The following is a 14656-nucleotide window of genomic DNA, read 5'->3' as shown; positions in this document are numbered from 1 at the left end:
AAATGTCTTTGAAATACCCATGATAGTCGTGCGCGGTGGCCCAACCCTGTAATCCCAGCACTTTGGGAGGCCGAGACGGGTGGATCACGAGGTCAGGAGATCGAGACCATCCTGGCTAACACGGTGAAACCCCGTCTCTACTAAAAAATACAAAAAACTAGCCGGGCGAGATAGCGGGTGCCTGTAGTCCCAGCTACTCCGGAGGCTGAGGCAGGAGAATGGCGTAAACTCAGGAGGCGGAGCTTGCAGTGAGCTGAGATCTGGCCACTGCACTCCAGCCTGGGCGACAGAGAGAGACTCCGGCTCAAAAAAAAAAAAAAAAAAAAAAAAAAAAAAAAAAAAAAAAAAAAATCAATACCCATGATTTGGAAAATAAAATAGAAGTCTATTTCACAAACACATTTTAGCTTTGAAACAGTAGCATTTGATTAAAAGTTGAAGATTGCTCTTTAAAGTGAAATTATGTTTTCCCATTATAAAGTAATTAACAATCACTACAAATGATTTGATTATAAAGAATCACTGATTTTCAGAACCAAAAGAAACCAGAGATAGCTAATCCATTGGGAGCTACCATTTGGGGGCTAGAAATGGTAGAAGCTAAGATAGAATGATAGAAGCTGAGAACCCTACTCCTCAAAAAATATACATATTACAATTTTTAATGTGCGCGATAATTTCAGGGGCTTGTTCATGGACTCTTTGATGCTAATGACAGATTTCTATCATAGGTAGAGTACGGACAAAAAACCATACATCCTGTCATTTATAATTAATCAATTGTAAATCATTAAACTGAGCAGCTCGCTCACTCGCTCTTGCTCTCTCTCTCTCTCTCTCTCTCACACACACACACACACACACACACACACACACACACATCCTGTCTTCAGTATGATTATATGTAATCAATCATGCTTTATTAAAGATTCGGCTAACTTTTATATGTCACTTATTGGGGTTAATATCCAATAAGATCTCATTATAAAGTGCTCTGTTATACTACAAATTTATATATATAGTCAGAAATTACTGTTCCCAGTGCAAATAGTGACATGTAATACATCTCATTTACTCCAACGTAAGTACTTAATTTGTTCTGAAATACAGGTGTTATAATGAATTTCCACTGTAATGAAATACTGAAATTTAAAAAAGGTAGTCGGATAGGCTGATATTGATTGATGAGTTACTTGCATAGATTATGCATCTATTCTGAAATCTTTCCATTCCTTGAAGAAATAGGTAACTTGAATGGAAATGGGGAGAAATTAGATGCAGTTTGCCACAAAATTATTGTCCAACTGAGCGGATCAGTGAGGAATATTAAAGACATCTTTGGATGATGAGCAGTTAAGCCCATTAAGTTCCTTGACTGACATATTAAAATGTAATGAAATGGAAGGCTGAAGCTATTAGCGGTATTGATTTCACATCTAATTCCCATTGTTAAACGTTTTTTTCTTTTTCTTTTTTCTTTTTTTTTTTTTGAGATGGAGTCTAGCTTTGTCACCCAGGCTGGAGTGCAGTGGCACAATCTTGCCTCAATACAGTCTCCACCTTCGGGGTTCAAGGGATCAGGGATCAAGGGATTCTCCTGCCTTTGCCTCCTGAGTAGCTGGGATTACAGGTGCCCACCACCACGCCTGGCTAATTTTTGTATTTTTAGTAAAGATAGGGTATTATCTTGTTGGCCATGCTGGTCTCGAACTCCTGGCCTCAAATGATCCTCCTGCCTGAGCCTCCCAAAGTGCTGGGATTACAGGCATAAGGCACTGCATGCAACCTCATTGTTGAACATTTTTGAGTCTCCCTTTATTTCATTTTCTCTTGCAGCTCATGTGCATATAATGCATCACATATGTAAAAGTATATAAGTTATACTAAAATATACTTTATGGATATGGATCTGAATAAATGTATAAGTATATATATATGTATATGCACACCTATATATATATCTCCATAATTAACATAAATAATATATTCTTCATATATATATAAGGCTATATATATATATATATATATATATATATGAATCAAAGGGAAAATATTAGGGAAATAATGAATTTTAATTTTTGGCATTTTTGTGAAGACGAGTACGCATTTAGTAGCTTAAGTGAAACAAAGAGCCTTGACACTAGCCAGAAATGCAGTAAATAAGAGTATCTAACAGGTAAGCACTATTTTGGTCTATTTCAGAGGGCTGATATTTTGTATGAAATATATGTATATTTTGATATTCATATTTTTTCAAATCATACAATTATGAAATTTTTATTTTAACAGAATATTTTGAAAACCAGATCACAAAATAAATTTTAAAACAAAAAAGTTGAAATAGGAAACAATTTAGTACCGAAGGGCAGTCGTTTCTAAGGGAAAAAAAAGGCAATTAGAAACTTTACACCAACAAATAGAATGTTCTCATTTGGCTGGCAATTGATGAAAATGCATCCAGTTGTTGTGAATACTTAAACTAAATGATCCAGAAGAATGCAGTTGATGCACAGGGTATTGGGATTGGCACTACCAGTGTAAACTGAGTCCAAATTACGATACTTACTGCCTGATGTTTCCCCACCGATAATAATTAAGCTATGTAGATATAAAGGAATTATCAGATGGGGAAAGTGCCCACAGGCTCGCAAGCGCACCAAACACATAACACATGTACCGATTTTAGTTCATACCAGAAGTATGAGGAAAACACTCTTTTGTGATCCCTTTTAGTAACAGTGACGAATCAACAAAATCAAATGGGTTAGACTACATAATGTGTCTTAGGCCTGTGATTTATGGTAACATTTGTAGCTATATATAAAATCATTCATTTGACTGATGTTTAGTGAGTGCTTTCTGTGTAGCAACATTGTGCATATCCTTGTGGAAAAGACAGTCTTGCAATTATTTGGACAACTCAATGGAATGTGTACTGACCATTCTCCTGGGGCAAAGAGCCAGGATGCTGAGCAGCCCTCGCTAGGCTTAGAAGGAGAGGAGTATGGCCTCATGTTTGTTCTTATGGGGATACTGCTTTGAGCTGCAGATATCCCTGTAGTCTGTTTTCCCCCACAATGCCTGATGGAAGTGTCTGTATGGTTGCCATATCTGATTCCCATAAGTTTCCAAGCCTCAGTGATTCTCAGAGTCATGGTCAGGTAAGGCTGTGCATGCCCTCCCACTCCAGACCATACACAGCCCCTACCTTGCTAGACAGCTCTCTCAGCTTGCTCTTCCAGATTCTCATAGGTTTCACTCTGGATGAACAGTTAATTTGCAGTTTCTCTTCCGTGCCACACTTGGAACCTCAGAAAACTCTGAGTGACATGGGCACACCTCACACTCCTTCCTTCTCGGCAAATTTGCCACCTACTGTGCATATGATGGATCAGATGAGGTGCATTTTCTTCTCTTTTGCCCCTTGAAACTTGGAGTCCATTTGAATTGTTTTCCATCACCCCATTGGGCTCTAGTGGGAGAGATGAGCAGAAACTTCCCACACATTGACTCCTTTTCCGTTCCCCCATATACTCAGTCATCTCTCAGTCCTCCTGGAGTGGTTCTGTCTGGGAAACTAGGCCTGGGCTGTCACCTGCTTTGAATGTGTTACAACTCAAAGGAGAAGTGATGCCCTTGTAGTTGGGTCATTTTTAAATCCAAATCTCTGCTCCCAGATAGAGCCATGTTCACAACAAACAACACCCTTTCCATGTGGCCACAAGAGAGCAAGAAGGAGCACATTCAATGAGTACTTTATGTATCAACTGGGCCACATATTTATGCACTATGTGCACCACATAACAACTCTGTATCTCTCACATACAGCATATATCTTAACGGGTCATTCAGTCTCAATGCTATCCCTCCTTTCTCTGCCTTCTGTAGAGGAATAATAGGTTCAGAATCAGAAATGTCCCCTCTTGAGATATGTGCATTGTCTTTGTGAATATATCAGAAATAATACAAGCATACGAATTATTTATGTTTTTCTTTAAAATGCAGTACTGTGACAATTCACTTGAACAATATTAGTGGACATATTTTTGGTTTGCTTTGTTTCACTTTTTTCCCCCCGTTAAGGAAAATGTGTACTTTGTTATAACACAATACTAAAGCAACACTGTACACTTTAAGACTCCTCCTTGTTCAACTTTGTCTCTTAAAGTCTCCTTTTTGAAACAGAGAGCTTTTTCATAGAAAAAGTTTCTTCCTGAAGAATATTGAAGTGGGGACACTAATAAAGTGTCTGCCAAAATACAATTCTCTAAGAGTTCTTTCTGTGAAAGAATGCATCAAAGAGGAATGAGGAGAGCAAGACAAAATCCAGTAGAGATGGAGTGGAATGGGCTGCATTACTTTGGAGTCATGAAACATATGTATTATCTGTAGATATGCATATAAATGTGTAAGTATATGTGTGTGCATATATATGGATGCACGCATGTTTCTTAGCTCTGTTCACTAAAAAGACCAAGAAGCAAATGCACTCAAGTAACAACTTATACACCTAGAATTCAAATATTTGTCTTTATACCATTCCCCACTAAAATAACCAGAAAACCTTGAAGGAATTCTTTTTCTAGAGCCAAGGCAAGATCAAGATAAGCCTGGAACATATTATGCCAAAAAGAAAAGAGGTACTCCAATAAATGATGGGGCATGTCACAGGGACAGAGAAACACTATTAAAAAGAGCTTCCCTAGTTAAATCTGGGTAAATTTGAACACCAATATAATTAAGGACTGTGATGAATTATAGATTATAAAAAGGAATCCATGTGCCCATTGAAATAAAAGATTCACAGAAAGAGAAAAATGTGGACTTTTGCTTATAGTCTAATGCTAAGCGTCAACAAGCAAATGTAGAGAAAGTGCTGGAATAGAAAAAAAAATTATATTTTAACCACATGCTAGAAATTGACTCCATCAAGAACCATTAGTAGATGCTAAATCTATGGGAAATGTTGATAACAAGCATATTTATATGGTCCTAATGTTATCCCCCCACGGGTTGCTTATTAGTTGTAAGTGGTAGAGGGCTGGGATGGGGTAGGGGACCTTCAAACTCTACTTGACCAGGTACTTAGTTCTGACATCATAAATGAGGGCAGAGAGAAAGCTTGTGCCTCTGGATGTGATGCCCTGAGAACAGACATCATTTACATTTCATTTGTCTGAATGCACAACCTAAATCTAACATGAAACAAAGACACACTCAAAATAATGAACATTTTAATTTTAAAAAGGGGCTTGTTTCTTTAAAAGTATCAGTTGCCTGAAAGTCAATGTATTTAGTACTGTTCCAACTCACAGCAGCCTAAAAAGACATGGCAACAAAACCTGACCCTAAGCTGGATCCTGAATTGGTGAGGGGAGTGCTTTAATATTTAGATATTTTTTCAAATGAATGTATGAGCAGTGATACCATAAGGGACCTGGGTTCCATGGAACAAATCTTGAAAAATGATGCAGAGATATGCTGTTAGGTTCCACACTGATGTAAGAAGTATATCATCAGATACATGTCAGTCAGTTTTTCCTATGCCATTTTTGCTATGAAAGTTCAAACTCTCAAAACTGTATTACAGGCCCACAATGTATATCTGTCCAAAGCTAGGTGGTATCCAAGGTTGGGGAAAATACACAGACAACATTATTAAGTAAGGCTATAGTTAAACTCGCGATGGTGATGTCATTTATTGATTTTAGGTAACCATAATGTGGCCGTTGCATTTACCATTTATAAGCCATATGCAGGTCCATATTCAGGAAAAAATAGAAGCTTTTTCTTAACTCATTCTGCATGTGAACCTAACCCATAGTCTTTAGTAAGCCCATTTGGCATGAATATCATATGCTTTACCACAAATATATAGTTACATTTGATTAACAATGTAATCAATTTGATGTGAGTATCATATGCTTTACTGCAAATATATAGTTACATTTGATTAACAAGGTGCTACTACAGACTCCATTAGGGAAAAACCAAAACAACACAAAACAAAAACCCTGCACAGATACCATGTTACTTCTCTAAAATCTAAAAGTTTCACAATCTTAAGGTACCTGGGCTGGGCATGGTTCCTCACACCTGTAATCCCAACACTTCATGATGCCAAGGCAAGAGGATCGCTTGCCAGAAGTTCAAGACTGTCCTGGGCAACATAGTAAGACCTGGTCTCTACGAAAAAATAAAAATAAAAAACTAACTGGTCAAGGTGGTGCATGCTTGTAGTCCTGTCTACTCAGGAAGCTGAGAGAGGAGGGTGACTTGACCCCAGGAGTTTAAGGTTGCAGTGAGATGTGATCATGCCATTGCACTCCAGCCTGGGAAACAGAGCGAGACTCTGTCTCTGCAAAATAAATAAATAAATAAATAAATAAGAAAAAAAAAAAAAGTGTGGCCCTGTGCTAATTTCGTTAGCAGGCAAGTTAAATGTAATTCTAAAAGGTGGAATTGAAAATGAAATGCTAAAATTAGCTTAATGAACCCAGAATCAGGCAAGATTTTAAAACTCTGACTTAAATAAAGACAATGTGGTAAATTATCCATAGCTGCACGACCTATTTTAAATATAAGTAGAATCAAAATGTACAAGTACTCCAAATGTACTTTCTCTTTTCCTTCTGCAGTTATTAGCCATATGCAGGCAAAGACATAGTGGCATAGTGGCAAATTTTTCAGACTAAGAATTTTGATTCAGAATCCCACTCATTTCTGCCATTATCTTAGTCACTTATATTCCTTTACCAGTTTCTTTAAATGTAAAACAAAATAGGCAATTTTGGTTAATGTAAACTCTCTTATGAATTTTAAAGCGAAGTGATTCCAAAGTTTCCAGAGTTTATAGTTTTATATTCTTATTCCATATTATTCTAAAATACATATTCCTAGAATTTTATTGAACTGTAAAAATGGAGTTTTCTTTGTTTTGAGAAAGAAAACCCACTCATCCTAATCACTTTATTTATTTATTTGTATACAGTGCAAGTTCCAGGGCCAGTAGAAAATCTGCAAGCTGTATCTACCTCACCTACCTCAATTCTTATTACCTGGGAACCCCCTGCCTATGCAAATGGTCCAGTCCAAGGTTACAGATTGTTCTGCACTGAGGTGTCCACGGGAAAAGAACAGGTAGGTGAAGGAATGGACCACAATGCTTCCATCTGTTGGATGTTTCCATCCATTGGATAGCTCTAGGGCTGCAGAAATAGGAAAAGACCCACAAGCTCTTGATACAGCCCAGTGTTTAGCATGTTCATTGAAAAGCTAATTAGTTTTAAAGCACTTGCTATTGGAAACTTTACACAATTTAATTAAATTCTGGTGATAAGAGGTAAATGGGCAATAAAGTGAAGTCAATAGAAAGGATGCCAATTTTTTGTTTGAGTATGCAGTGTCCTGGCCTGTGTGGGCAACCAGATTTGTATTAATTCACCTGGTCATGGAAGGCATTTGCATTTTTATTCCTTAGACTAAGGGGTGATTGCCCTCATAGTCAAGGGCATTCGCCAAACTGCTTTTTTCATTCTAATACGTTTATATTATATCGAACTCCCTTCCACCATCAGGATGTGACCTATCATGTTTTATGGTTTTCAGAAGAATTTACTCTGAGAAGCCTAGTCTCCCCCTCTTCAGATTTTGCTCCTACACAATGGTTAGCATAGACACCTGAAAATAAGCAAATTAGTTGTTCAGGTAAACCAAAAGTAAATAGATCTTTAGGGAGACACGTGAAACTGAAAAATTATATTTTGTGATACATGCACACACATATGTTAAAAATAGAATTTCTGAGTTTCATATATATGTACACCTATATAATATATATGTACACCTATATTATATATGTACACCTATGTATGTATACCTATATAATATATGTATACCTATATAATATATAATATATGCATACCTATATAATACATATAATACATGTATACCCATGTAATACATACATTATACATGTATATATACACAATACATATATAATGCATATATGCATGTATATAATACATATACACGTATATCCATATATGTATTATATACATACATATATACCTATATAATACACATATTATACATGTATAATACATATACTACATATATACTATATAGTACATATATGTATACATATAATACATATATACATATACGTATGCATATATAATACATAAATATGTATTGTATAATACATATAGAAATATATAAAATATATACACATATAATACATATATGTGTACATATATAATGCATATGTGTATATATAATGCATATATAATGCATATGTGTATGCATATAAGATGTATGTATTATATATAATGCATATATCTATACAGATATACATATATAATACACATAATGCATGTATATGTAATTATATATTATATATGCACTATATCTGTATACATATACATGTATTATAATACATATTATACTACATATTTATGTATTATATAGTACATTATGTTATGTATTATAATATGTATTATATTTATGTATTATAATACATGTATATGTATACATGTATGTATAGCTATTGAGGTATTTACTTTCAGATTCTCAACTTCATGTAGGAAAATATATACAGACAAGTATATATTCAATAGTTCAATCAAAAATTGGCGTCAGGATATGAGAGTTCTTATTATTTGTTGTGAAGCTTGTCAAGCATAGAATGGCCTTCCTACTTCCACATAAACTGCATGACCAGAATTTTTATTTAAAAATAAGAAATATTTTATATTCAAAAATAACCCCAGTCCCAAATTATATTATACAATAAGCATTACAAGAGCTCCTCCTATGTAATCATGGGTTGTATTTTTTTTTTCTTGCTCTCTTCAAGCTATTTTTAGCTCTTGTTTTTTCAGCTTTCTGTTTTATCTGCCTCTCTATATATTTTAGCTCTTCAGTGCATTTTGCCAATCAATTTAAATAAATTCAAAACCAGAATCATCCAAGATAGATGTGAGTGTGGAGATCTGATTCCTCAGTGACCTTCATCTCCAGTAGCTCACTCACTGCAGCCATGAGATGCTCAAATAATTTCAACCAATCTAACAGCATTTTGGGAGATAAAAATTGTGGCATAGTGTCTGACAGTTTCAAGTGCTGTTGGAATATTTCAGCAAGAGAAGTACAAAGTCTGTTATTTCTTGGTGAATTATTCCATTTTGGGTACAGGAGAAAATCTCTGTTCCCGTGACGTTATAAACTGCCTTCTGCCTGGGAGGGTTTAGGTATGGGTAGAATAACCCAAACCGTTCAGTATATTGAGTAGTGTTAAACAAATTGGAACTTAATGACTGTAAAAATAGCATGTGCTGTTTTAACAAGGACTCTACAGAGTAGTTGGTTTTTAGTGGGGGAGTCTGTGTCACAAGTTAGGTTTTATAGCTCATTAGAAGTCTGGAGTGTAGTTTGTAAGAGTCTAATGTCCAATTCACTGATTGCACAGAATGAGTGCCATTTCTACTTTAATGTGCTTCCTTGATAACAGTTTTGGTGTTTTATGTCTCCAGAATATAGAGGTTGATGGACTATCTTACAAACTGGAAGGCCTGAAAAAATTCACCGAATATAGTCTTCGATTCTTAGCTTATAATCGCTACGGTCCAGGAGTATCTACTGATGATATAACAGTGGTTACACTTTCTGATGGTAAGTTAAAAACAGTGAAACTCCTTTTACATATTTGCTAAAATAATGACATAATATTGCACATATATCATAGATACCATTTTCAAGGCTTTCTGACCAAAATTTTATGGACTATTACAGTTAAAAATAAACTTTCTCTCAGGATATATACTCCCAGCTGGGTGTGGTAGCTCACACATGGAATCCTAGCACTTTAAGAGACTGAGGCAGGAGGAAGAGTTGAGCCTAGGAGTTTGAGACCCACCTGAGCAACATAGTGAGACCCTATCTCTGTAAATTTTTTTTGTGGTTGTTGGTTTTTTTAATGAACTGCATATGGTGGTATGCACCTGTGATCCCAGCTACTTGGGAGGCTCAGGCTGGAGGATCACGTAAGCCTGGGAGTTCAAGACTGCAGTAAGCCGTGATCATTCTACTGCACTCCAGCCTGGGCAACAGAGTGAGACCCTTTCTCCAAATTAAATAAATATATATGTATATACACATACATATACTCTTGAGTCACTATATACTAATAGGTAATCCTCAAAATGTGACTATTGACTAAGTCCTAAAAATATTTTTGTGTATTTTTTTATTTCTTTAAATGTTCTAATACAAACACATTTGTGCATGTGTGGACTAATTTTGATTGGCATGTTTTATTCCCCCATCTAAAAGTGTGCAGGTGATTAAAGGTGTAAATGATAGACAATCCCCCTATATTTACCTCCTAATTAGAAAATGTATCTTAAGGACTTAGACCAAATAAGCTGCTATTAAAATTTAAAGTATTAAAATTGAGCATGAAAAATGTGTGTGTTGCCTACTAAATGGAAGAATAGACACACACACACATTTGAGACAAGAAGTGCAGTGACACAATTGTGCTTCACTACCACCTTTATTCCTGGGCTCAGGGGCTTTTCTTTTCTTTTCCTTTTTTTTTGGAAACAAAGTCTCACTCTGTCACCCAGATTGAAATACAGTGGTGCAATCTTGGCTCAGGACAACCTCTACCTCTTGGGTTTAAGTGATTCCCCTGCCTCCAGTCTCCTGAGTACCTGGAATTACAGGTGTCTGTCACCACCCCTGGCTAGTTTTTGTATTTTTAGTAGAGACAGAGTTTCACCGTGCTGAGCAGGCTGGTCTTGAACTCCTGACCTCAAGCGATCCACCCACCTTGGCCTCACAAAGTGCTGGGATTACAAGCGTGAGCCACTGCACCCAACCTCAAGGGATTTTCCTGCTGAAGCCTCCCGAGTAGCTGGAACTACAGGCATAGGTCACAGTACCCAACTAATATTTTTATTTTTTGTAGAGGCAGGGTCTCATTTTGTTGCCCAGACTAGACCTGTTTTTTAATGTCATAAAACAGATGAATAAATATTAATAAAAAGAATAAATTTGACAAAGTAATGGCCAGGGGAAACTAGAAACCTAACTGCTAGATGATCATGAAAGGTTGGGAAATTTGATAAAAAGTAAAAATAAAATACATCAAAGTATATAATGTGGGGCCAATGAAAACTTAGGTAGATGCAGAAATGTAGAGACAGGCCATCGTGAATATTAAAAAAGACCACAAGCTAGCTCTTTACAGCAACAGTTTCCATTTGGTGCATTTAATTCTATAAATTATTTATCTTTTTAATTAAAAATGGCTTTAGCTTGTGATTTCTTGACAGATCTATCATTGTTTAATCTGCGAAAGCACCTCGGTATATATTTCACACAGTATCAATGAAATGAGGAAGGGCATGCATATTATTAAGGACAGTACAAAGAGAACACAGGAATAATGCTCATTTGCAAGTTCAACTTTAAAATGTATTTTATGTGTAATATCACTTTGGTATCATTTTTAATGTAATGCTTATGCCCATCCATCCAATTCTGTTATTGAAGACAGAATAGAATATTTATGGTAGAATAAATTACTTCACAACTTATAATTATAAAAATAAAAGAAAAACAAATGAAAGTGAATATTTTACATAATTTATGTAGATTTCATTCACACTCTGAACTGTAATACTGTGGCCTTATTCTCCAGTTTGGTTTTAAATGTCATAAGTGAGAAATATAGATTATTATTCATTAGTCCAAGAATTATCTTCTGGAAGTGTTATAATGTTTAGGACTTAGAAAATGTCTGTCACTATAAAAAAAGAATTTCATGACCCTAACTCCAATAAACATCACTATGCAAAGGACACCAAATTCCCGCTCTCAAATGCACTGCAAGTAGATAGCAAGGACTTATAAGCCTCTTAAAGTGGACACCCTGACCTCATCTGCATTCATTTTTACAATCAACTCATCTCTTTTAATGTCCAACACAAAGCTGTGGCTCTCGGCTTTCATTTCCTTATTATCCAGTTCCTTTCTGTCTACTTCAATCTCATATCTTCTCCTCTGTACTGAAGCTGTTCATGCTGAGGTCATATATCACATTGAGTTGTATTTAACCACATTTAATAGTCACCGGCTTCGCAGTCTTTAGTCATGGAGCGCTGTTCTTCTTTAACATTGTGTATGTTGTAACAGGTGGATATTGTGAAAATTAAATGGGCTGATCTGTGTAAACACCTAACAAAGTGTATGACATTTGTGTTTAATAAATATTATCTCTACCAATGTGCACATCACTTTTTCTCATTATATTAATATTACATGCTCCTAAATATGAGGGATGCTGTTATATTTATCTTTGTATTCCTCCTAACAGAGTAAATATTTATTGAATTAATTAGACAGCTCGGTCAAAACTGTGCAAATTTTTATATGCAAAGGCTTATCTTTAGGATTTCCCATTTGTGGAACTAATTTAATGTATTAATATATGACTGTGTCTGAATGCATCTGTATTATGGAGAACATAATAATTCTTTTCATGTCAGGAGTCTTACCATAAAAAATACATTAAGGCATAGAAAAATTTTTAAAAAAGCAACAGTTAAATATAAATAAATTTCTTCCGAATTCATTATTTTATGTTTTTCCCCCTGTTCTACTGGGAGGCTTGTAAAGATCTTTATCCATATGAGCTGTCATCTCCATTGAGCTCTGCTTTGTTTTCTGAGTAGAATATTATTTTTCATTCAAATTCCTCCACCTAGAAAACCACTGGTTTACAATGAGCCATTTTTTTCACACCATTGAGATTATTGAGCATATGGGCATCTAACTGATTTTGCCAATTTGTTCCAAAATACAGTCTCTTGGACTAGTTGGCATAGGTAAGTCACTAAGAGCTTTTATGAATGAATGAACCGTTGTAAGTTTCCATGACAGCTTGTCCTGTGTCCAAACACAGACGGACCTGATTTCATAGCCAACATAAGAATGTGCTTATTATTTTTATGAATGTTATCATTAATATTTCTTGAATACTTACTAAGGCAAGGCCCCGATCTAAGTACTTTGCCTTTAACTCTCATCCTCACAATACTACTATAATTTTCACTACTTTACAGATAACAAAACTAAGTCAGAAAGAGTTCACAAAAGGTAGTAAGCAGCGGAGCCAGACTACATAAGCTAGTAAATTCAGAAACAAGATTCAATGTGCAAACACGTTTCTTTTATTCTGTGATAAGTGCCTTTAAAGGAAAATGCTTATAATTAAATATGAATTACTACCAGGCAGGGTGGCTCACTCTTGTAATCCCAGAACTTTGGGTAGCTGAAGTGGGTAGATCAGTTCAGGTCAGAAGTTCGAGAGCAGTCTGGCCAACATGGTGAAATTCAGTCTCCAGTAAAAATTAAAAAGTTAGCCAGGCATGGTGATGCACACCTGTCATCCCAGCTACTTGGGAGACTGAGGCAGGAGAATCACTTGAACCCGGGAGGCGGAGGTTGCAGTGAGCCTAGATCACACCACAGCACTTCAGCCTGAGCAACAGAGAGAGACTCTGTCTCAAATAAATAAATACGAATGATTTTGGTCTATAAATTGTGTATACATGGCAGCATACATTTGCTGACGGGAGGAATTGAAGTGCCTGTGCCTTTGGAGACTAATTTACAGTTATGGGAACTTGATCTGTCCTACAAAATACCTCATCTCCATGGGTTTCCAGCCAGCATCCTTCTCCATATTGAGGGAAGTTTCCAGCCCCACCTCCGATTGGTTTGAATGGACCTATTTATTATAAATAATTAATTATTTGACATTTTGAAGAGAAAAGTGTTCTTTCACTTCTGCCTCATGAAGCAAGAAGCATCTTGTAAAGACAAATATAGAAAAGAACAGATCGATATGGATTCTCTTCACTTTCACCTAGCCCTAGTATCTATTGTATCTATTTATCTCCAAATAATGTGGAAAGTGATAGTGAGAAGGAGGGAGGAGGAACTGATAACTAAAAATACTGTAGAAAAAAAATCTCTATTCTCCTCCCTGACATGACAAGAATAGTCAGTGTGCTATCAGTGGAAAGTCAGAGAAGAAATGTGCATTGTAAAAAATATAGAAAAACTACCTCAATACTATTACATAATGACTTTTAGACTTTTAGCAGAATTTTATTATATTACCTTTCAATTCAGTTTTTTTTTTTTTTTTTTTTTTGAGATAGAGTCTCACTCTGTTGCCCAGGCTGGAGTGCAATGGCACAATCTTGGTTCACTGCAGCCTCTGCCTCCCAGGTTCAAGCGATTCTCCTGCCTCAGCTTCTGGAGTAGCTGGGACTATATGCGTGCACCAACACGCCCAGCTAATTTTTGTATTTTTAATAGAGATAGGGTTTCACCTTATTGGCCAGGCTGGTCTCGAACTCCTGACCTCAAGCGATCCACCTGCCTCGGGCTCCCAAAGTGTGGGGATTACAGGTGTGAGCCACCATGCCCAGCCTGCCTTTCAATTCTTAATACAGAAAACAGCCCTGGTGCTTATAATATTGTGATAGCTACAAAAAGAAGAACACATATATATCTATCCTCTTAAAGTTTTCTTGGCTTTCAAGAAATGAGGAGTTATATGCCACTTGTAAACTAGAAT

The 14656-nt window shown here is 36.0% G+C and overlaps 1 protein-coding gene across 1 annotated transcript in view; it reads left to right on the top strand.

Annotated features, from left to right (window-relative positions):
- DCC (DCC netrin 1 receptor) overlaps nt 1-14656 on the top strand; it is a 1259004-nt gene that overhangs the window by 882421 nt on the left and 361927 nt on the right. Inside the window, exons 10-11 of the mRNA XM_026455168.2 lie at nt 6992-7140; nt 9534-9672. Of these exons, the coding sequence (XP_026310953.1) occupies nt 6992-7140; nt 9534-9672 (288 nt within the window). The remainder of the gene's footprint in view (nt 1-6991; nt 7141-9533; nt 9673-14656) is intronic.

Source organism: Piliocolobus tephrosceles, chromosome 18 (assembly GCF_002776525.5).
Source record: "Piliocolobus tephrosceles isolate RC106 chromosome 18, ASM277652v3, whole genome shotgun sequence".
Lineage (NCBI taxonomy): Eukaryota > Metazoa > Chordata > Mammalia > Primates > Cercopithecidae > Piliocolobus > Piliocolobus tephrosceles.
The sequence above is the reverse complement of the archived record's forward strand: the minus strand, read 5'-3'. Positions and strand labels throughout refer to the sequence as shown.